Here is a 25101-nt window from a genome sequence, read left to right on the forward strand (position 1 = left end):
CAGAACCATCGTTCTGTGCGTCATGAGCAGCGCCATCCCCAATCTCCACACGGAGGGGAAGGAAGACATCCAGGCAAAAAGATACCCTTCAAGATCGGTCGGATATCTGCCACTTCTCTCCACGGCAAGGGATGAAACCGGGATCAGTAGGCAGATCTCCGGGGCGAGAACTCGGCCAGGGTGGAAAGAAGGAATGGGGGAGGAGAATGGGGATGGAAAATTTAGGGCTTTCGCCATGGAAGAAATCGATCGGGTGTTGTGTGTAGAACGGGACGTGAAGTGAAGAGGGGACCAAACCGGAAATACCATTGCCTTTTCTTCGCAACCTTACGATCTTGATCAGACGGTTCAAATCTACGGAGCACCGTAACAAAATCATAATAAATTATTACTTAAAATGGAATCTTGATCTAACGGTTTAAAACTGTGGATAGTTTATAAAGAAAAGTATAAAAACGTTAAAATTGCATGGATAGATATTAAGTGATTTTTATAGTTGAATTTATAAATTCAATGGCTACATTCTAAAAAAAAAAAAAAGCCTTAGCTTTAATCAAAACATCTCATTTTTAAATTTTTTTTATAAAATATCACTTATTGATCATTTTAATCTTATGATTCTGGACATATGTGCTCGTACGCAAAGCCTATGGCTATCTATTGGCCATGACTATCCATTGTTTTATTCTCATGAATAAAATTATAAATGAGATATATTGATAAAATTATAAACGAGATATTTAATGATGTAATATTCATGTTTGTATCATTTGATTTGTGTTCATGCTTTACATAGTAGAGGACTCGTAGAAAGCTCAGCAGTTATAGTTTAGTTATCTTTTTATAACCGTTTCATGTTTGTAAATATAGGTTGTGTGTAGTTATTGTGTAGAGATAAAATTATTCAGAAACAAACCATCTCAAGAAGATTGATCCTTTACGGATGGACACATAAGGGTATCGCACAACTTAAACAAACATAGTTAAGTCTATAACAAATAATATCAAAATGAGACAAGCATACTTAGAAACACTTGATATTCAAATGTGGGAGATCTATCGAGGCTGCGTTAAGTCCAATTAACATGTGTGACTATTTTGTGAGGGGGGGGGGGGATGAGTGGGCTATTGAGTGGTAACCTACCGCCCGCCCCGTGTAGAACAGTCTAGCACATTCGGTCATCAGGAGTTGTAGTCAATCTTATGAGGGTTATTGAATGTTGATAGAGGATCATCCGCTCTCGTTCTCATGAGAGAAATATCTCATGTGTTCTTGCTCAGACAAATCCCTAACCAGGGTTATTTGGATTGAGAGAAAAAAAATTCTCTGGGAAAATCTGATTAGAGTGAGAGTTGTGTAGAAACTATATGGGTCTGACAACACCATGCCCGAAATATAATTTTTGGGATATTAGATAGAGGAGAGACTATAGGTACATGGTAACTAAGGATAGATAGATATAAAGGATTGGATTCTCCTATATCATTTGGGGACTACAACGTAGTGGTCTAGTACGTCCGTAGTTGATGAGTCAAGTGAATTACTATGGAGATAATAATTCACTGAGCTAGAAGGAGTTCTGACAAGTATGACTCACGACCGGCTCGATATTGAGCATAGAGGGTCACACACATATGATAGGCATTGCGATGAGTAGATATTTGGATCTAAGATATCCACTAGAGCCCTTATCTTATTATCCAATAAGCCTCTGAATTATTGAATCTTATGGATGAGATCCAATAAGAGCTAATAAGAGATAATTATATAGAGACCCACTAATCTAAAAAACTTGGGTAGTTAGATAGAGATCTAGTACTCAATATGACATGATACATTAGGGTTAAGTTGATAGAGTGTCTTTATAAATATGAGGGAACCAAAGACCCATAGGCTAGAGGTTCTTTTTGGCTGTCTTCTCCTATTCTCCTCTTTCCCTCCCCTCTTCATACTGCAGTCTCTATTTGAGGCTTGTGGATAGCAAGAAGGGGTAACCCTTTTGTGGTGTACGCAATAAAGAGTTTTGAGCAGCAATTTGAGGAGCATCTTCATAGCCTCTACAATGTGGATCATCGCTCGAGAGGAGGACAGTTGACCTACTTTATCCTCTCCCACAGATCTGCAAGTTTTCAAGGATATATGATTTTACTAGGTAATTCTCTTACGTATATTTTTTCGGTTTCACGGGTTTTTGCGCATCAACTTTTGCATGACGATGAAACCTTCTTTTCTTTTCTGTAGGAATTCTGGGATTTTATTTTTCTGTTCTTCCACTATTCATATGATGTAAATTTTCCAACAAAACTAAGCATTAACTAGAGTGGAGGTGAACTCGGAGGAGTGCCACAATACTTTAGAGGTAAATCTACCAATCGTGAATTAAAGGATGGAGATGTGATGCAATGGATGGATAGTAGGGTCATGAGTATGATAGTGCTATGGTACCACAAAGGTAAGACTTCAATAGAGTCATTGATCATTTGGTCTCATGTTGAGAGAGTTCTTGGTTGTGAGAGGGGCCGAGGAGATAGAGAATGCAGAGGTAAACTCCAAGTATTAAGATAAGATTAAAGGGTAGAGGTCAGAAAACTTCGTAAAACTGACGTCAATAAGTTTCCTATCAAAATAAGTGGATGAATTTAGGTCAATACAAGAGTGCTCGACCAAGAAACGATATAGACAATATATGGTGTTATACATTTTTCTATTCAAAGGAACATATGACAAAGATGATAAAGAAGACAGTATACTCCTAAATGTGACTAAAACTATTAGAGACTTGCTCCAAGTCAAGATAAAAATTTACTCGGGCAAAACTTCGTGCATTCTAGAAATTCAATGATATTGAAAATGTGAATCATAGTAGCTAACTCAACGCAAAGTGTATAAACACTTTAAGTACTTCAAAAATACAAGCAAAGAGCAGTAAAGTATTTACAGAAATCGTTGCTTGTGGATCTGAAGTTAAATATTTTCTTTAACCTTTTTTCTTTTTTGTATGCCTTTAAGGGACCACAAAAGGTTTCGAGGAGATTGACCCTTTGTAGATGGGTATGCAATAATGTCATATGATTTAGATAAAACTAACTAAGTCTGTGACATCGCATTTGCCCCTAGTTGCCTTTCCCTTCTCCCTTTAGTGGAGGGGACCATGGGTGAGGCCAACAAGGGTGAGGCATGCAAACCTCAGCCAATGAGAGTCATCAACCAGCAAGCCAAGGTTGAGATCATTAGCCAGTGGGGGCTATTGTCCTCGTCTAGAGCACATAGGTTTCCTACAAAAGGGATTGTTAGCTAGTGATCAATAGAGGGTGGAGGGAACATGCATAGAGGGAGTCATCAGCAACATCTAGTTCTTGACAATCCTCTTTTGCTCTTTTTGGCTACTATGGACACGACGTGTGAAGAGGAAGGGTACACACACGGAGGTGGAGGGGCTTATATAAGGAGGCATGGAGTTTATATAATATTTTTACAAAAGAATGAGTTTTTTTATGAGAATTTTTGAAAATGGAGATGAGAATTTTCAAAAATAGAAGTTTTATTTAGAATTTATCCAACTTGAATTTTAATATAAATTTACCTAAAACTTAAAAACTCAAGTATATATCTTTTTTCAATTATTTATTTCATTACATCAATTTAAGAAAAGGATGTTTTCAAACAAACTCAAATCTAAAACTTATTAACTATACAAAGATGTTTGTACTTACGGATCATCTTATTTAGCTAATTGTTAAAGTAGATATGTCTATTTTAATTAATAATTGTAAACATAAAAATCATTCTTCTTTTATGTGAAAAATATTAATATTAAAATCTAAAATCAAATAATAATAGATTAAATTTACAACGCATACATTTTGATGCTATTTAAAAAGTTTTTATCTGATCTACATGCGCATCATCATCGAATCCGAAACATATAACGATGCCAATATGCAAGGAAATTAGATTCATATTTTTTTATCTTCATATTCTTCATAAGACTACTATCAACGATGGATCAGAGACAAGTGAAAAATGAGAAATAAGAGAAGATTTATAATTTCTCATTGACTAATTCACATGATTAAAGAGAGGTGAGAGAAGATATGTAATATCTCAATAATATCATGTATCCCCATCTCCTCTTATCTGTATATCTACGTATCTGTGTATACGCCTCTAAGTATTCATATATTCATATATCCACATTAAACTTTTATGAGGTCTTATCTTTGTAATCTCCTAAAGAATCCTATCATAATTTGACTTTCTTTCTATTAGTCGATAATTATATTTATAATATATTTTACTTAATTAGACAGGATCATAAATGTAATATTCTCCCACTTGAATAATTAATTAGTAAGATATAAAAAAATTAAAATCAAAATAAATAAAATAAAAGTTTATTTAAAATAGTTTTATCTAATTAAATTTTAAAATTAAAAAAAAAATATTTTACACACATGCACAAATTTTATAAAATAGGCTAATAAGTTTAATAAACATAATATCACATTAAGTCTGATTATCAATAAGAGTTATAGCAATTATATGTCATCAATATCATACTTCTTTCTATATACCAAAACATTTTTAACCCTTTTAGTCCAAAATAATTCATGTAATTTTTCTTATCAAAATAATTATGTTAACATACTCAATCATAATATATACATATATAAATATGAAAAGGATAGTAGAAACAAATAATTTTAATTACATAAATAATAATATCAATTATGATATTCACTCACACATATATTATCATATATTTAGAAAGTAGAAACAAATAACTTTAATTACATAAATAAAAATATCAATCATAATATCTACTTAAACATATATTACTATATCTTTTATAAGTTAGCTTAGAACATATTCTTTCGTAAACTTTAGAGTGCAAATCCTAAATGAATGGATCAATAATTAATACAATGAATTTTAAGTTTTAAATTAATATTAATTATTTCTGAACTCTTTTTCTCTGATCATTAGGTACTTTATATCATAATACATAGAGTTACAGAAATACTTATCATTCTTAGAGAAAAAAATTACTATGATATATCACAAAATATTTTAATGACTTAGTAATCGAGTTTAACATCATCTTGAGATAAAATTTCTTAGTTATCAAGCTTGATTAGTGACCTTGAAGCAAATCATAAAATTATCTTTTATCATTAATAATATAATAATATATTTTTTTTAATATTTTTCTAATAAATAATCACTCCAACTAATATAGAGATATAAATCATAAAGTGAATTTTCTATTATCAAGACAATTTATAGAATCAATATACGAGAAATACTATCATTTTAAATTGATCTAATTTTATATATGTCAGTATATAATCCTTTATCCGGGTATCTCATTATTTAAAAAAAATTAATATTTTTATTCCTCGATAATTCTAATATCTACCTAGTATTTTAATTATATATATATATATATATATATATATATATAATATTATAGAGAAGTTCGCATATAGAAAATGACCAAACCAAGTTCTCACAAAATTTGACCTAATTGGTGGTTATTTTGTTAACCCAAATTATGTAACATATTGCTTATTTGGAAATGCATTAGAAATTTTATAAGAGTACTTTTTACATATCTAAAATTATTATATATATATTTTAACTCAAGAGTAGAGTTTATTCGACAACAGCAAACTTCCCCTCAAGCTAGTAATTAACAACACATACAGCCATGCAAAGCTGAAATTTGCCACTAGTCGACCCCCCGCCCACCCGGTAACACAGCATCATCAGGCGCTGTAGAGATGAGACGGAAGCTTTGGCTCGACCACGGCCTGGAGCCGCACCTTCCGCGGCGTCGTCAGCCCTAACATCTCATCCATACTCAGCTCCTCCGCCGTCATCCCCGGCGGTAGCCTCCATTTGAACCCGTGCAGCAGGTTGGCCAGGCTCAGATGCACCACCTTCAGGCCGAGGTTGTTCCCGGGGCACATCCGCCGACCCGCCCCGAACGGCAGCAGCTCGAAGTGCTGCCCCTTCACGTCGATCGAGCTACCCACGAACCGCTCCGGCCGGAACTCCTCCGGAGCGTCCCATACGGCCGGGTCGCGCCCGATGGCCCACACGTTCACCAGCACCCCCGTCCCGGCGGGGATGTCGTAGCCGTCGATGGTGGTGTGCTCGCGGGAGAGACGAGGTACGAGCAGGGGTGCCACCGGCTGCATCCTCATGGTCTCCTTGACGATGGCCTCGATGTACGGCAGGCGGTGCACGTCCTCCTCCTCTACCCACCGGCCGCGGCCGATCACCCGGTCCAGCTCCCCGGTTGCCTTCTCGAAGGTATCGGGTCGTTTGAGGATCTCAGAGATGGCACATTCAATGGTCATGGTGGAGGTGTCGGTGCCGCCGACGAGCATGTCCTGTTCCGTCAGTCCAAGTATAACAATATATTACCTAAATCGATCTGCTTAAAGACAACCACAACCGAGACAACAGATATACGCAGACCAGAATGAAGGCCTTGATGCAATGCCTCTCGAGCTTGACTTCCAGACTGGGATCATCGGCCAACTCCAAGAGCACGTCCACCATGTTACTGGGGACGAACGCCTCCCCTTCTCGCCGACGCCGCTCATTGTGCTCGTCGAGCACGTGCTCCAGGAACCTGTCGAACCTCTTGCCCAGCATCTTCATCCTCTTCACATAGCCCTGCAGGTCAAGGAAGTTCAGCCAAGGTATCAAGTCGCCGACGTTGATGACGCCGTTAAGCAGCATCATCTCCTCAATCATCTCCTTGAACTCCTCCTGCGAGACGAACGCCGCGGGCGCCCCCGACGACAACGACTGCTCCTGCGTGTACTTCCGTCCCAACACCATGCGGCTCATGATGTTGAGGTTGATAGCGAAAAGGTAGTCCTTGAGGAGGACAGGCGTCTCTGCGGACCTGAAGAGGTCCCGGAGGAGGCAGCGCACCTCCTCCACCCGGATGTATTGGTAGGAGTCCAGCCGCTTGGGGGTGAAGAGCTCCATGAAGCAGATCCTGCGTGCCTGCCGCCAGTAGGGGCCGTAATGACACGGACTTAGCTGGTTTTGCCTAAGTCGTGCGGCATCCTAGCGTGTCCGTCCGCCAAGGTCAGCCTCCCCGAAGCCTCCCATTGTCCCTTAGGACCACCAAAAGAGAGAACGGGTTAGAGAGAACGCCTCAAACGGGATCCACAAGCAAACATCTCCGAAAAACACTTCATAGACAATGCAAATTACAAACAGACTTTACAAGCTCTGAACAGTGGCACAACAAAGGGTAAAATGGTCCATTACAGACCGAAAAGCTCTCGAGCGTCTCCACATGACACAACCTTTATTTACAAGCCTAAAGAGGCCACCAACCCAACTAAAATGGGACTATTAAGCCTTCGGCCGCCCCTCTACATTTTGTACAAGGCAAGAACATGCCGAATGACACGGACATACATAAGCATTACATCAAACACCCTGTTTCAAAGTTTGTCCGTGACATTCTCCCCCACTTATCCCTTCGACGTCCTCGTCGAAGCTTTTGTGAACACTGCAACTCTTCGGCTTTGCTGAGTCTTCAATCTTCTGCTCCAGCTGCAATGCGCCTCCTGGCTCCCAGCTGCTCTCCGCTGCTGTTTCTGAGTAGTCGAACCTTTGATCCGCCATGCTGCTTCAACTCGCCAATGACTCTGACTCTGGTGTGGGGTTGGCTGAGTTGTGTTGATCCTCATTGATTCCTGCGGATCTCCCAGATGAAGGAAAAGACCATCCTTACTGCGCCAGTCTCTCATAAATTCCACATGCTGCTCGAACTGGGTGGATGCTTGTTGGAGCTTTAACGAGCATCGTCTCGCAAACTTCTGAAGTTTTGGGTCCTTCCTCCACAACATCTGCTCATTGACTCTTCTTTCAGTTAGTTGTCACATCCAAGTAGGTTCGCATCACTTCCGCTTTCGATTGGCATTTCGTTGGGAAATGAAGCGGACAATCTACTCTCAGTAGCACTGATCACCATTGGTGAGGATTTGACAACTGTTGTCTTCCATTCTCTTCGAAGGGTCTTTGAACTTGTGCAGAGCTCCTCTGCTGGATAGATAAGAGAATTGGGGTACTCGGTTTCGCCCATTCTCTTAAGAGTTGAGAAGGCAAAGGTTACTTGACTTCGCCCGCCTCCTCGAGGTTGTACTTCATGCATCGAGCTGGTTACTGGCATTCGCCTGCTCTTTGCTCACACTTCTGAAGCACTTGAAGTGTTTGCACTCCTTACATTGAGTTAGTTACTGTGATTCACCTTCTCAATGCCATTGAACTTCTGGAATGCAGGAAGTTTTCACCCCAACTTGGAGTAATTCTCTGATAGATGAGGTCGCCTCTGGGATTGTACCGTCTTCTCCATCAACCCTGCCGCCTACTCCACTGAGTAGCAAAGGTACAGCACCACGTACTGCTTACTTCGTTCCTTTGTCGTGCACTCTTGCATGACCCGAAGTCCTTCACTTACGGCTATCTTGATGAGAAACTTGTTGACACCGGTCTTACGAAGTTCCTCGGCCTCTGCCCTTCAGCCTTGTCTCGGTACTTGGAGATTGCCTCTGCATGCTCCACCTCCTCGGCCCCTTTCACGACCAAGCGCTCTCCCTCCATGAGAGCAAGGGATCAATGACTTTCACGGAAGTCCCGCCTCTGCGGTACCATGGCGCTGCCATGCCCATGGCACTACTATCCGTCGCCTCGCATCTACATCCCTTTTCTTCACAATCAGTAGATATGCCTTCGTGACACTCCTCTAAGTCCACCTCCATTCTCACTGATTGCTTGATTTTGGGTAGCTAAGTCCCTCTGGACTTGTCGTCGCTTCCTCACCCTTTTCGACCCCCTGCTTCAACACCTTTGTGTTCTCCAAGCAGCTCTCCTTTGGTCGATGGAAAGACAGACTGCAACTCCCATGCATGGCCTCTGCCATCGCATTATAGGGTCTGCACCGATTCTGTTCTCCCTAGCTTCCTTGGTAGTAACGTTCGCTTACTCGACCTTGTCCCCTGACTTGTCGGGCTCCCTTAAGCGAATATGAGCTCTGGAGCAGTCCAACTCTCCAGTTGCTTCGATCATACCTCTGCATGATCAAGTCCCTCCATGGAACTCACTGGTACTTGCATTCGAACTTTTTCCCTTAGTGGAACATAGCCCCCATATGCTGATGACCAAGGTTTTCATCCAATGCAAAATTCGATGCACGCCCGGAAGACCCGCCTCTGCGGTACCATGGCCTTCACTCCTTGAATCCATAGCCCTTCTTGCCGTCGTGTTGTTCACCGAAGTGGAGCTTCCAGTAGCTCCCGATCATACCTCCATATGATCTAGTCCCTCCCGGGACTATGTCGTGTGTGTCGCATTGCCACGAACTGTTCCACCACGATCCGCTGCACCATGTCGCCTCCTGGTGACATCTCCATTGCATTCTGATCCTTGTGGAATAAACTCGAATTATGAACCCTCCATGTGTGGCCTCTGCCAATACATCGCAGGGTCTCCTCCACCTTCGATTTTGTTCGCTCCTTTGGCAATCGACCTTCATCCACCCACTCTTGGGTCACACCTAGATGAAGCACCGCTCTAGGACAGTCCGTCGCCTAGTAGCTCCCGAAGTCCACCGACTTCGTTGTAAATTGTGCACCATTGCCTGGATCCTGGGCCTCTGCCCCTACCAGCACAATCTCCGCTACGCACCGCTTTCTTCATAGCAACTCGAATGGCAACACTGTGGCATATTCTTCAAGAGTACCCGCCTCTGCGTCCTCTTGCCCCGTGCTAAGGCCTTCTGAACTCAACTTCGCCTGCGCAAATTGAGTCGCCTTAGTTCCTCCATCAAATGCTCCTCCGAGATAAGGTGCATGTGCCCCGAAGCTCCCTTCGTCTTTGGCACCATGCAAGATGAGTCTGCTCCGTCAGAATAAAGGACCCATGGAACAACATGATCTTACTCTTGCCTCTGCAAGAGTTCATGTCCTTGACCTCTGTCTAAGGAAAGCACTGTGCCTCTGCTCCATGTTCCAACTTCTATGCTGGCTCCCTTCAAGCGGCTTGAGTACTTCGCCAAGTTACCCCCAAGTTGCTCCGCTCCTCGTTTTTTTTTTGCATTGAGTTGATGGTGGCCCTCACGCCCACCATTCCACGGGTCAGCCCTCCCTTGAGTTCGATCTCCACATCGACTCCAAGTGTGCCTTCATTTAAGTTGCTTTAGGTCGCTCCCCCACTTGATCTCGCAATGCATCCATCAATGCATTCTCTCGAGCGAGATCATGCGATAACTCCTCGTCGCTTGCTCAGTCCATCGAGCTTCGTGGAGTTGTTGTTTGTTGAGGTACTCCTCCTCAACATGTGAAGTCCATCTCACATGATTCTCCCTCTAGAGAGCCGAGACTTATCCCTCCTGGATAACTGTCCCATTGGAGCAACATCTCTCGTCGTTTCGGAGATCACCATCCCCTTGGACTACTCCGATCCGCTGAACAAATTGTGCATTGTTCTGCCTCTTGCAAACGCACTTGCTAGATTGCGCCTCCACGTCAATACAGCCACCGCTGCACCCCTCGAGGCCTAGCAACATGCTGAACTCATTGCACACTTCAGCCTCCTCCGGACGTATCCTTCGCATGCCGAAGAGAAAGTTTCAATGCTCCATGGCGCCGAGTCTCGGTCGCCTTGGGATGGCCACGAACAATCCATCGTCCGCATACAAGCCCATGCATGAGTACCGAATTCTTCGAGTTAGCAATTCCCCTCACCTCTGTGAGCTTTGCACAACTCTTTCGGTCGCTGAGCAACTCATTCCACTTTGCATGGTCTCGTCCTTTTGCCAAGCGCCTCGCTTGCCTTGAGCACCATCAAGTAAAGTTGTCAACGTTGAGCCGTAGCTCAAACTCAGCCATCCCAACCTTTGTGCGCTCCGCATTCTTCCAAGCTTGCCTGTTCTCGTGGTGTCTCTTGCGCGAAGGGTTGGCCATTCCTTTGAATGCCAATGTCAGATGCCCGCTCCTCTGAGCGACTCTTTTCCCTACATCTCCATGCCCGTTTTCCCTCAAACGGTCGCGCGTTGCTGACTACCCTCCATGCAGCCCCACTAGGTCCCCCACGTTTGCATGTCAAGTGTTTCTATGAGTGCTTGTCCCGCTCTGATACCATATGACACGGACTTAGCTGGTTTTGCCTAAGTCGTGCGGCACCCTGGCGTGTCCGTCCGCCAAGGTCAGCCTCCCCGAAGCCTCCCATTGTTCCTTAGGACCACCAAAAGAGAGAACGGGTTAGAGAGAACGCCTCAAACGGGATCCACAAGCAAACATCTCCGAAAAACACTTCATAGACAATGCAAATTACAAACAGACTTTACAAGCTCTGAACAGTGGCACAACAAAGGGTAAAATGGTCCATTACAGACCGAAAAGCTCTCGAGCGTCTCCACATGACACAACCTTTATTTACAAGCCTAAAGAGGCCACCAACCCAACTAAAATGAGACTATTAAGCCCTCGGCCGGCCCTCTACATTCTGTACAAGGCAAGAACATGCCGAACGACACGGACATACATAAGCATTACATCAAACACCCTGTTTCGAAGTTTGTCCGTGACAGTAAGGCGACCAGGTGATGTCGGAGTAGTTGTAGGTGGTGTACATGCCGGAGGCGGTCTTTGGGCGGGAAACGAAGGAGAGGTCATGGGTTTTGAGGAAGAACTTGGCCATGTCGACGGAGGAGCCGACGACGACCGGGAAGGAGCCGAAGCGGAGGTGCATCAGTGGTCCGTACTTTTGGGAGAGGGCGGCGAGGGAGCGGCAAGGCCGAGGACCAATGTGGTTGAGGTTGCCAATGACGGGCCACGGCCTCGGCCCAGGTGGGAGGTTCAGTTTGTGGCGGCGGCGGCGGTCGCCGACGAGGGCTGTGAGGAGTGTGAAAACTAGTACAATGGCCACGTATACGGCCGACGATGGTATCTCCATTGGTGACGAGGAGGGAGGAAGAGGAGTTAATTACTTCTTGTGATGGAGCTCATTTAGAGGTTACTTATAGATGGCCAAGCAATAATTTAGACATATATAGAATGTCTTTGGGTTTATAGTGTGTGTGTGTATGTGTGTGAGAGAGAGATGAGGGGGGACCAAGCTCGAATGGTCTATTTAAGATGCTGACTCATCGAATAAAGAAGATAAGATCAAATAAAGAATATCTTAAATAGTTTCTTAAATAGGCTCTTAGATAAAATTTTATCTTATATATATATATATATATATATATATATATATATATATATATATAATTCATCTGATGAATTTGCCTTGAGATTTGCTCAACCTTCAAGCCCTAATTTGCTTGTGATCCATCAAACTACTCCTCGGGAGCATGATAAGAAGATTGGCTAATTTTACTCAGCAATATGTAATTATATAATAAATTATTAGAAAATTTACGATATGTAATTTTGATATTAAAAATAATATAGTCTTTGATATTAAACAGAGAAAAGACCCCCAAAAGAAATAGTTTTTGATAGATTTGCAAAGAACATTAGAGATGACAACAACAACAAGCCACATGCTTTGTCACCCCTAAACTGTGTGATCAGGAAGTGCCTGCTGTTGATTGAATGAAAGGACTACTTATTTGCCTTCTCACTATTCACTAATAGTTTTCTTCCAGAATTATGATGAATGTGGAAGTACAACCGATGATATTATTTGGGAGCACTCTCCAAATTATGAGAACTTTGCAAGCTTCGAAGCAAGTAACAAACAGTGAAGAGGAGTAACTGCAAGAGGAAAGGGTTCGAAAATGGGGAGAGCAAAAGCACAGGTTGATAATGGACTGAAACCTTCTGCATCTAAGAAACAACACAGTCCAATCATGATACTATGTCAAAGCAAACCCTAAGGATCGGTCGGATCTCTACGACTTCTCTCCACGGCAAAAGATGGAACCGGGATCAGTCGATGGATCTCCTGGGGGAGAACTCGTTCGGGGTGGAAAGAAGCGATGGGGAGGAGAATGGGGATGGAAAATTTAGGGCTTTCGCCATGCAAGAAATCGATCGGGAGTTGTAAGTGTGGAGCGCGGACGTGAAGTGAAAGAGGGGACCAAACAGGAAATATACCATTGCCTTTTTTTTTTTCGCAACGTTATGATCTTGATCAGACGGTTCAAATCTACGGAGCACCGTAACTAAATCATAATAAATTATTACTTCAAAATGGAATCTTGATCCAATGGTTTAGAACTGTGGGAAGTCTATAAACAAAATTATAAAAAATTAAAATTACATAAATAGATATTAAGTGATTTATATAGTTAAATTTATAAATTTAATGTGTAAATTCTTGAAAAATATCTCTAGTTTTAAGAAATTATTGTATATAATGTGATTTTGCCGTTGGTCATATATGCTTCTATGCATGGGCCCTGATTGCCTTTGCCTATATCTTTGGAAGCGGGGGCCACAGGCAAGGATAAGACATGTAATCGTTAGCCTACGAGAGCCATTAACTAATGAGTAGGGGTCGAGATCATTGGCTGATGAGAGTCGCAACAAGAGCATGTAGGTTCTCAACAAAGTGGATCATCGTCTAAGAATCGACGAAGGCAAAAAGACCCATGTAATGAGGCATCAGCAACCAACGATAAAAATCAAAGAAATAAAATGATCTTTTTACGAAAGAATGAGCTCGAGTGAGAGAATTTTTTAAAGTTAAATTTTTTTTCAAAAATTTATCCAGGTTTAATTTTAACATAAATTTATGTAAAACTTAAAAACTCAAGTATACATCTTAATTTTTTTACTAATGTATTTCATTACATCACATAAGATATTTTAAAAATGTACTCAAACCTAAAGCCTATCAGTTTTACTGTACTTACAGTTCAGCTTATTTAGATAATCGTTAAAGTAGAGATGTTCGTTTTAATGAACATTAACAATATTTTTTGAAAATTACTCTTTAAAACTGTAATATTAAGGATAAATTAGCCAGAAGAAGTATATAAAATCATCCCATGTTTAGTTTGGAGTAGAAGGCACCGCACAAGATGGGTCTGAAAGAGGTTTCATTGAGAAAGTGGAAGGGATTAGTTACTGATGAAACATTAAGATAGGTGACTGGATTATGTGAGAAAATTTGATCTAATAGCTTCAGGCATCAAAATCATAATATATTATTGTTACGCAGAATATTTTAATATTAAAAATATAAAATCAAATAATAATAGATTTAAAGGTTAAAATACGTATCTTTTAATGTCTTTTAGAAAATTTTTTCTCCCGATGTCCCCTCAGTTTATCCTAGCGTAGAAGATAATAATAGTTTTTCCCTATTCTTCAAACAGTTTGAAGACATGTTGGAGAATGAATATAGCATCTATCTTTTCATGTTGTTTCTGTAATTTAGGAGTCATGAAGCCTAACATATAACACTTAGCAAGAATGGAGTCATCTATATACTTTATGTAGCGAGCGATCTTATCCTCGCTTGCCTTTTCCTCGAGTGTATGTATCACTGTATTAAGGACGTATGCGATTTTCTCTGCAATAAGAACAATTCTCAAGTTGTAGAGTCAATCTATATAATTCGAACCAATTATAAATTTGACTAGCCTTAATTAACCTTTTAATGATTGTGATAGACTTTGACTAGCCTTTTAATCAATTAGAAATTTGAGAAGCCATTAAATCTCTTGAGAATGGTAAAGTCCAAGATCTGAGTGCTCAACTCCCTAATAATGATTGTACTATAACTCATACTTTTTTTTACACCCAAATGTTCAGTTTTAGAGAGATTAAAGGTTATAAATTGATATCTCTTTATAATGTTAATTGCAGGATAATTGCTAAAACCTGGGCAATAGATTGAAACCTTTACGAGACTCTCTTAGTTAGAAGGAACAATTTGTATAAGGTCATTCACTCCAATTCTATAGGAAAAAGCTATATGCATGGATCAAAACTAATTCAAAAAGATGTATGATAAGTAAGAGTTCTACGTATCATTAACTTCTCCCCTGGCTCATTTATTGAAGCTCATCTTCTCTATTTGCATGTCTCATCAATAATGTTTCATCTCCTTTCTTCGAGGAAATCAGGATATTAGATAAGAGGATCCACTTTTCTCCTTTCTGCTTGTGATACGAAAACTCATCTCCCTTTCTTCATTAAAAATCCAATCAAACTTAGCCATTTCATTTCATATATGCAGATGATATCAAAATAAGAAATCCTACTTTAACACCTTGATGATTCTTCAATCTGATTCAATATCAGGGAGAGCAAATTTCTTTTCACAGGCAGAATTCCCTTGGCTGCCAAGTTGTGAGGAGTAACTATGGATGTTAGCAAATCCCATGAACATATTGTATTTTATTAGCTCCACTCTATTAAATGTTTATGTTGACAAATTAGTTCACAGTGTGACCCATAATATCTGACGTGACGAGCGGAGATGGCGAAACATATGCGACAGCTCTTGCTACTGAACTTTTGGTGATATAGTTCACATCGATCCCACATGTCGACCAATTCGATCATCTCTACCAACAGGAATCCATCACAAAGAAGAAACTTATAAGATTGGACAGCTACAGGTTGTTTGCCATCTTGATTGATTGGTTCTTTGACAAGGAGAAGACACACAGAGAATTGTATCTCTTCTCTTCCAAGTCTTTGCTTGTGCTGTCGGCCAGATAATGTCAAGTATGGAATCAATCTATTAAGGAGTAAATAAGGTCTTGATTCATTTACTCCTCAGCCAATATGAGGCCCAAGTATTTATCAGATCAAGTTTTAGTTAATTTTAGACCCTTCTAAAATCTTCACAATCAATATTACATGTAGTTAACATCAAATTTGATTATTTTAATTGATAAGATTGATTCAACTTGACCATTTTGTTAAAATTATCATCCACAAATAAGACATTTTTTGAAGGTGAATATATATATATATATATATATATATATATATATAAACTCAAGAGTAGAGTTTATTTATTGGACAACAGCACACATCCCTTCAAGCTAGTAATTAACGACACATACAGTCATGCAAAGCTGGAATTTGACATTTGGGCCCCCCCCCCCCAACCGTAACACAGCATCATCAGGCGCAGTAGAGATGAGACGGAAGCTTTGGCTCGACCACGGTCTGGAGCGGCACCTTCCGCGGCGTCGTCGCCCCAGGTATCTCATCCATATTCAGCTCCTCCGCCGTCATCCCCGGCGGTAGCCTCCATTTGAACCCGTGCAGCAGGTTGGCCAGGCTCAGATGCACCACCTTCAGGCCGAGGCTGTACCCGGGGCACATCCGCCGACCCGCCCCGAACGGCAGCAGCTCGAAGTGGTGTCCCTTCACGTCGATCGGGCTACCCACGAACCGCTCCGGCCGGAACTCCTCCGGAGCGTCCCACACGGCCGGGTCGCGCCCGATGGCCCACACGTTCACCAGCACCCCCGTCCTGGCGGGGATGTCGTAGCCGTCGACGGTGGTGTGCTCGCGGGAGAACCGAGGTATGAGCAGGGGCGCCACCGGGTGCATCCTCATGGTCTCCTTTACGATGGCCTCGATGTACGGAAGGCGGTGCATGTCCTCCTCCTCGACCCACCGGCCGCGGCCGATCACCCGGTCCAGTTCCTCGGTTGCCTTGTCGAAGGTCTCGGGTCTTTTGAGGATCTCAGAGATGGCCCATTCAATGGTTATGGTGGAGGTGTCGGTGCCGGCGACGAACATGTCCTATTCCGTCAGTCCAAGTAGAACAATATATTACCTAAACGATCTGCTTAAAGACAACCACAACGAAGACAACGGATATATGCAGACCAGAATGAAGGCCTTGAGGCAATGTCTCTCGAGCTTGACTTCCAGACCGTCATCATCGGCCAACTCCAAGAGCACGTCCGCCATGTCCCTGGGGACGAATGCCTTCCCTTCTCGGCGACGCCGCTCGTTGTGCTCGTCGAGCACGTGCTCCAGGAACCTGTCGAACCTCTTGCCCAGCATCTTCATCCTCTTCACATAGCCCTGCAGGTCCAGGAAGTTCAGCCAGGGTATCAAGTCGCCGACGTTGATGACGCCGTTGAGCAGCAACAGCTCCTCAACCATCTCCTTGAACTCCTCCTGCGGGACGATCGCCGACGACAACGACTGCTCCTGCGTGTACTTCCTTCCCAACACCATGCGGCTCATGATGTTGAGGTTGATAGTGAAAAGGTGGTCCTTGAGGAGGACAGGCGTCTCTGCGGACCTGAAGATGTCCTGGAGGAGGCAGCGCACCTCCTCCACCCGGATGTATTGGTAGGAGTCCAGCCGCTTGGTGGTGAAGAGCTCCATGATGCAGATCCTGCGTGCCTGCCGCCAGTAGGGGCCGTAAGGCGACCAACCGATGTTGGAGTAGTTGTAGAAGGTGTACTTGCCGGCGGCGGTCTTGCGGCGAGAGACGAAGGAGAGGTCATGGGTCTTGAGGAAGAACTTGGCCATGTCGACGGAGGAACCGACGACGACCGGGAAGGAGCCGAAGCGGAGGTGCATCAGGGGGCCGTGCTTTTGGGCGAGGGCGGCGAGGGAGCGGTAAGGCAGACGACCAATGAGGTTGAGGTTGCCAATGACGGGCCACGGCCTCGGCCCAGGTGGGAGGTTGAGTTTGTGGCGGCGGCGGCCGCCGGCGAGGACTGTGAGGAGTGTGAAAACTAGTACAATGGCCAAGTATATGGCCGACAATGGTATCTCCATTGGTGACGAGGAGGGAGGAAGAGGAGTTCAATCACTTGTTGTGTTGGAGCTCATTTAGAGGTTTATTTATAGATGGCCAAGCAATAATTTGTGATTGTTGTGATGAGCTCATTCTCTATAGCTTCGTTGATAGCATCACCGAGTGGCAACAACCTCATCTCCTCTACAATAATTACAAATGGTTCCATCCTTTTGTTGACGATCATATCACAACACCAATCACAAAAGTAAAATATTAAAAAAAATTAAATTTCAAATACTAATGATAATGTCTTCTTCAAAATTTTACAACTTTGATAAATTAGGATACAAATATATACTAGAAATTATTTAAATTATTTCATTTTACTTGTTGAGATCACTCGTTAAATAAAGAGACATGTTATATTGCATAAATTATTTTATAGCAAGATGATATTTTCTGGACTTGACTGTGGAGATAAAATTTTTGTTTGTTTAAATTATACCAAATAGTTGATGTCGTTGTCATCTTTTCATTTTTCCTTTTCTGTCTCCTGATGTCATTGTCATCTTTTCCATTTTTAGCTTTGTTCTGAATGGTAAACTTCTGTTCATTAGTTCCACTGATAAGACAAAAACTATAATAAAAATTAATATATATATATATATATATATATATAATTTATCTGATGAATTTGTCATGAGATTGGTTCAATCTTCAAGCCCTAATTTACTTGTGATTCATCAAACTACTCCTCAGGAGCATGATAATAATAAGATTGGCTAATATTGCTCAGCAAGATATAATTATATAATAAATTATTAGAAGATTTATGATATGTAATTTTGATATTAAAAATAATATAATCTTTGATATTAAACATAAAAAAAGACCTTCGAAAGAAATATTTTTTGATAGATTTGCAAAGAACATATGAGATGAGAACAAACAAGGAGGCAAGACACATGCCTATTGTCGGGAAGTGCCTGCTGTTGATTGAATGAAAAGACCACTGATTTGCCTTCTCACTATTCACTAATAGTTTTCTTCCATAATTATGATAGAATGTGGAAGTACAACTGATGATATTATTTGGGAGAAGCACTCTTCAAATTATGAGAACTTAGCAAGCTTAGAAGCAAGTAACAAAAAAAATGAAGAAGAGTAAATGCCAGAGGAAACTGATTTGTTGATGCTTGACGAAGGATATTTTGGGTCTCAGTCGCGTTAGTATGAGTACTTTCATGTACCAAACAAGATCCGTACCAAGGCACTCCTCAGCACATCCCATCCCGAAAAACTCGGGACGACGTCGTATGGCGTCGTTCCGTGCATTCCGGGACGACAACCGTACGAAGTTACCATCTTGTCCCTCGGAGATCGGTCGTCGTGTCAAACCTGCGTACGACCGACCCTCGTACAATAGTATAAAAACTCCTGAGCGACATCTAACCAGGGGAGACAAAAAAAAAGAGAGAAAGAACATCGTGAACCACCCGATAAGGGCCTTATGTGCAGGAGCGCGGTCACCTTCATGTCCGACCGTCCCAATCGAGAAACACCCCCACCCCGCTCAAACAGTATCGACACCCCGACCTACGAGCGAGATCGATCCAAGCACTTAGCACCCCCCCCCCCTCTCCTTCAATCACGAGTTTCCGACATTGACCCGTGGATCGGACTGTGCTAACTCACCCGCCATGTTGGATCAGTTCACCAACAATGCTAATAATAGGAAAGGGTTCAAAATAATGGGGAGTAAAAGCACAGGTCGATAATGGACTGAAACCTTCTACATCCAATCGTGATATTATGTCAAAGCAATATCACGGAAAGAAGTTAGTGGTACAATTCTTTGATAAGATTGTTTATGCCCTGAAGGAAGGATTTGAGAGAGCTGAAATTGAGTCCCCATGAAAACATAATATAATGATATTGTTAGATATATTTTTTAAAATTTTCTTTGATAAAAGATCCAATACACAGATAATCTGATGCTACATTACATTACTATCTATCAAATAAGTGGATGCTATTGTAGATGTCTACTCATCCCGACATGTCATTTCTTTCCTCATTAATACAAATAATAATTTAATATTTAATAGTTCCACAGATCCCTACGTAATAAATAATATGTGATGATTGCATATAATTGAACTGTTCACTGTCTTTTCTTTAATTTGTCTGTCTAATCTATCGTTATCAACTTGTCAAAACTAGAGAGAGAAAAAATTATAGTGTTAAATTAGATTTGATGTTAAATTATATTTTATTTGATTCACACAAAGAGGGAAAGAAAAAAAAAAAAAAGAGATTATAGTGTTCATTGCTTCCGCATATTTAGGACTTCAAGTATAACCTTTTCCCAACATTTCATTGTGAGCTTCTAACCAGTAAAAAGAAATCGGATTAGAGCATGAGAGATCGAAAATTTGCTTGTGACGAACGAGTTCTTGAATGGCCGGTCGTTGAACTGACCGTTGATGTTGACGAAAGAAGAGAGAAAAGAAGCGAAGGTCGGTCGATAAGGGGTTTAATTAAGTGAAAGCATGAGGATTCTCTTTCTATGCATGATCATCATATATGTTAAGTTAAAATGGGATATTCTAGTTGGATGATGGTGGTTAATTTTGGTGGGCGAGGTATCATCGGAGGTCAACAAGATCTATTGGTTGAACGTGGACTTGGATAGGTGAAGAAACTTAGGAATTGGCCATCATCACCATCTAGTAATGGGTTTTTTTTTTTTTCTCGATAATCATGATAGAAAATGGGGTTCCAATCTAGTAATGCAGCAAGTCCATTTCACATTGTCATAGGTTCGAAACTGTTTTATTAGAAATAAAAATAAAACCTCGTGATTTGTGAGATGGTGATCGATCGTTCCATTGGTTACTTAAAAAAGGCAGAAGAAATGCATTAATATTCATTCTTTTATGCAAACTTTTTGTGTTTAATTAAAAATGATTTTAATTATTAAGAAACAAAATTATATAAATTTAAAACATTAATTTGAATTAGGGCCCAACCGGGTTCGAACCGATGACCTATTGATCTGCAGTCAATTGCTCTACCACTGAGCTATGGACCCTCGGTGTTAAAAGTTTAGTCAACAGATATTTGATGGTTATACTTGGTTTATTTATATTTATTCCCAACAACGATTACTGGTTAGAAATTGCCAATAGACTCATTTATGTTGTCTTTATGGGGATTATTTTTGCTGGAGCCCGACAGATGCGAGACAACCAACAGCGACCAGACGATATTATTATATTCCATGCGGATGCTGCTCCAATAGGGATTGATGTGATTACCACCTGCAAGAAGCAGATATTTGTAGATGGAGTTGGCAATGTTCCTAAAGACGTCAACGAGACGAAAGAATTGAAAGCCGAAGTACCTCGAGAAGCTTGCGATGGCAGTCAGCACGAGATATGGCCCGATGTTACAATTAAAACATGTTAGGCAGCATTTCACAAATTGCAGCGAAAAAAGTGCAAAACACAAATTTGAAATAAAATATGAACTTGAGAAATAATTAACTGTATGAGCTACACCAATCTCCTCAAACAAGTTTATTAAACACAACTGCATTTGGAACCTCTTCCGCGGGATAACACCACTACTTGCACTCTGAAAAGTCAGCTTCTAATGCCAACACATATGCTGCAGTATTTATACATCTGCCATCTGCCCTGCATACTCAGAATATTCTGATTCACTTTTTGGCTTTGCAGGATCTTCCTTCAGTTGCCTATCAGAAGGTATCCGTGGACCACCAGAACCTGCTGAGTCCCCCCGACGCCAAGAAGGATCTCCTAAAGATTTAAAGAATTCGTTTGTGATCTCCTCAGCTGCTTCCAGGAAATGACCGATGCCACCAAACAGCCTTTGCTCGATGCCTTCAATGTCACGGCGAAGGCCTGGTAAATTAAAGGGCTCCAATGATGGTGAATCGAGAGGGAGTGATCCTCTGGTCACTTCATCAGTAACATCATCTTCGGTGGGCTCAGTTTTTGATTCCACTACTTCCACGGGCCTAAGGACACAAAAACCTTGATATTGATGTAAAGTTCACCAAAAAAATTAAGTAAAGCAAATGCATTTGCAGCTTCTCCACAAAGTATCAATGCATGCCATCTAACGCAAGTTTTTAACTTTTCCATATTGCACAGAAAGATAACTGAGGTCACAGAAGAGCAGAGCCATTCAACAAATGAGAATGGTATTGACATAAGGATAACCATTCAGTTTTTCTGGAAAAAAAAAATTTAAAAGACTGAAGTTGATACAAAACCTGCCATCAAAAACTCACAGATAAACAATAATCCCACTAACGTGAGGTCAAGGGAAATTCAGCAATCCTCTATCAGGAGGTTACTTAGGCGACTCAAACCATGATCATGTAAGCTACAAAAGAGTAACTTGATCATGGCATCAAGACTCGCCATCCAGGTAGTAATAAATGGTGGTCCAATGCACAAGGTTGTCACCAATGTGGGTTTAGAAAAGGTCAATTTTCGGGTGTTACCTCACAAGCTGAGAACTTGTTTTCGTGACTCGAATCCTAATCACATAAAATGCAAAGGAACAGCTTCATTGGACTACCAAGGCCCACCCTCTGGCCTTTAAATTATAATCGAACAGCAATAAGGATAATATCTAGGGACAAACATTACAAGCTTGAACCTAGGGTTTTTTATATGCGAGGTTAAACACTAGTGCTAGTGCTTGACAGAAGATTAGAAATTCCTTTCTGCCAAGTAATGCAAGCTAATGTGGAAAACATAAATTTTAAACGAATGTAGAAGGTTAAAGCAAAATCTGCACCCAAGAGCCACCTAATGTAGTGAATCTATGACCCCTACCATGCTGCAAAGAAATGACATTTCAAGGCATCTGAGAAATTTGCATACATAAGTAATGAAACTTGGTGCTGTTCCATTTTAATCCCCTACTATGATCCCTTCACAAAATCTTACCAAACATAGCACAGTTCACACATCAAGATAGAGACAGCTGAAATGTCCCCAGCTATAATACTGCACAAGTTTAAAAAACTAGAACACCATGAAATTTATTAAATAAAAACAATGGAAAAAGTTGTTAACGACAAGTGATATTCTGACTGATCAATATAGAGGCAACAACACAAGTGTCAAATATCAGATCAATATTAGAAATAATTGATGGCTATCAAAGAATGACAAAGAAATAGCATTTCCCCATAGATGACAAATAAAAATAAACTAGCTAACAAACAAATAAAGTCATAACTTAGATAGGAGGCAGCTGAAACTTTACTAGAAAACAGGTTTCCAGAACTAGAAAACAGAAGAAACGATGGGCTAAAAAAAATAGAATATTAAAAACAAATTAATGGAAAATACTTGAGAACATCAAATATCAGATGAGAAAACAACAAGCCATAAAATAAAACTGTAGAATATTAAGGTACAAACCAATGGAAAAATACATGAGAACATCAAATATCAGATGAGAGAACAATAGAACGGCAAGCCACATAATGAAAGATTACAGTGGTGAGCATGTACTGAACGCGTGACCTTCAGATCTTCAGTGTGACAAACTCCCAACTAAGGACATGTTTGATCCATCCTTCATCACCTGCTAGTGCTACAACAATCTGATGCCATGCACTAGGACTTTGAGAAGATAACCCACAAACAATTACAGTGACTAAAGGAGTTATGTGCCTATCATGTTTTTTGGAGGGTGTCTGCAGATTCAATAGACGACATTTAACTTATTCATATTGCCTCACCCCACATGTCCTAAACCAAAATCCACCATATGGCACTTTGACCGAGTAGCTAGGGACACAACTTGTGCACCAGTGACAAAACCGATTGTTTCAACTTTCAACTATTATAATAATTCTATTACTGTTACATAAGATCCATGATAATATGCCTTTCCATACTTAAAACTTCAATATGCTTTTCATACCTAAATCTAAACATATTCCTTTATAACTTATCATTGTCAAAGTTCTTGAATGACCATAAATGACATCTTACAATTTTTTCAGCTTGCTTGCATATTTATGTAATTACACTAAATCAAATATTATATTGAACATTTTAGTCGAACTGAATATGTGAATGCATATGCTTCCCCATACAGTATATGCAGTATGCAAAACTGCATATACTGTATTTGGGTTTCCTTGAGATCTTTCAAGTGTTTTCCAAAACCTTGAAGCCTATCCGTAATGCTGTCAAAGAATTATTTGTGCTTTGTCTTGATCAGAACTTTTAACATTTGTCTTGATGCATACTAATCTCCCCTGGAAACGACTTTTGGCAATTCTCACCCAAGAAGTATAAATTTTCTAATATACAAGCCTCAAGAAGATGAGATGGAGGGAAAATGACAGCAAGGGCTATCACAGAAAGAATAATCATATGGTAGATAAATATCAGACAAAGTACTAGACTAATCGTGTTACAAGAATGGAAGTAAATCATCAACACGATAGTTCTCTTGTTGAATCATCATCAATCCACCAATTATTTCATGACTAGCAAGAATCCCTAGAATACCTAACAATCATCCCCTGAACCCATGGTAGCAAGAATCACCTACCAGGATGCTGCTGCTCTGTTAATAACCTAGAAGAGTGAATTCCCTGCGCGGATGCTCTATAAAGCTGCAAGAATATACACAACTCATCCTAAAACATCAAGTATCCAGGATGTCACATCTTTGTTCCTTTTCTTGTCCAATTGAAACTCAGATCATCAAAAATCAACAACCCAAGAAGCCATATACACAATCCCCCATCAGAGATCACCAGAAAGTGGCAAGAATAGATCAAATTAAAGAAGAGATGCCAGAAAAGAGATGCGGTACGGTTACCGGCCAACGCAATCGCGTAGGGTTTGCTCGGTCTTCTCGCACTTGCGGACGAACCTGCCGGGCTCCACCTCCTCCGTCCGGCAACTCGATCGCACCACCCTCCGTGTCGAGCACTGCTCCTTGCCCTCCACGGATCGAAGGAATTTAGGGTTAGGGTTCACGATATCCCCAAAGCCCCGCCCCGAGTTCTCCTCGTCCTCCCACTTCCACCCCATTTCTCTCCCTCTCTCTCTCTCTCTCTCTCTCTCTCTCTATATATATATATATATATATATCTTTGCTTCTTGTTTGGGAAGCAATCCAATAGTTATTGGATATTGCAAGGCCACAGCCATGTCTGAAGGGACACGTGTCCTGTTATGTGTCAAAGTTAATAGTGTCAAAGTTCGAGATTTGGCTGGACCCAGAGGCTTAGATGGATCGACCCGGCCCGGCCCGGCCCGGCCTGTCTTTCCATTTGCCACATGGATTTGAGTGGCCCAGAAACCAATTCCTTT

The 25101-nt window shown here is 41.0% G+C and overlaps 3 protein-coding genes and 1 non-coding gene across 4 annotated transcripts; all 4 read right to left on the minus strand.

Moving 5' to 3' along the window:
- Nucleotides 1–5682: 5682 nt before the first annotated feature.
- On the minus strand, nt 5683–7043 carry LOC135615665 (trimethyltridecatetraene synthase-like). Its single transcript, XM_065114483.1, has 2 exons — nt 6488–7043; nt 5683–6399 (listed from the first exon to the last, which is right to left on the minus strand). Exons 1-2 carry the CDS (start codon nt 7007–7009, stop codon nt 5770–5772), a joined length of 1152 nt encoding a protein of 383 aa, XP_064970555.1. The 5' UTR covers nt 7010–7043; the 3' UTR covers nt 5683–5769.
- An 8951-nt stretch (nt 7044–15994) lies between these two features.
- On the minus strand, nt 15995–17812 carry LOC103989878 (trimethyltridecatetraene synthase-like). The gene is made up of 2 exons (XM_009408823.3): nt 16846–17812; nt 15995–16758 (listed from the first exon to the last, which is right to left on the minus strand). The coding sequence occupies exons 1-2, from the start codon at nt 17752–17754 to the stop codon at nt 16129–16131; spliced, it is 1539 nt and encodes a 512-aa protein (XP_009407098.2). The 5' UTR covers nt 17755–17812; the 3' UTR covers nt 15995–16128.
- A 2926-nt stretch (nt 17813–20738) lies between these two features.
- TRNAC-GCA (transfer RNA cysteine (anticodon GCA)) lies at nt 20739–20810 on the minus strand. The gene has a single exon. It is a non-coding gene; the product is annotated as a tRNA-Cys (tRNA).
- Nucleotides 20811–21217: 407 nt separating this feature from the next.
- Nucleotides 21218–24842, minus strand: LOC103989542 (fra a 1-associated protein). Its single transcript, XM_009408415.3, has 2 exons — nt 24605–24842; nt 21218–21761 (listed from the first exon to the last, which is right to left on the minus strand). Exons 1-2 carry the CDS (start codon nt 24817–24819, stop codon nt 21398–21400), a joined length of 579 nt encoding a protein of 192 aa, XP_009406690.2. The 5' UTR covers nt 24820–24842; the 3' UTR covers nt 21218–21397.
- Nucleotides 24843–25101: the final 259 nt, after the last annotated feature.

This window comes from Musa acuminata, chromosome BXJ2-6 (assembly GCF_036884655.1).
Source record: "Musa acuminata AAA Group cultivar baxijiao chromosome BXJ2-6, Cavendish_Baxijiao_AAA, whole genome shotgun sequence".
Classification (NCBI taxonomy): Eukaryota; Viridiplantae; Streptophyta; class Magnoliopsida; order Zingiberales; family Musaceae; genus Musa; species Musa acuminata.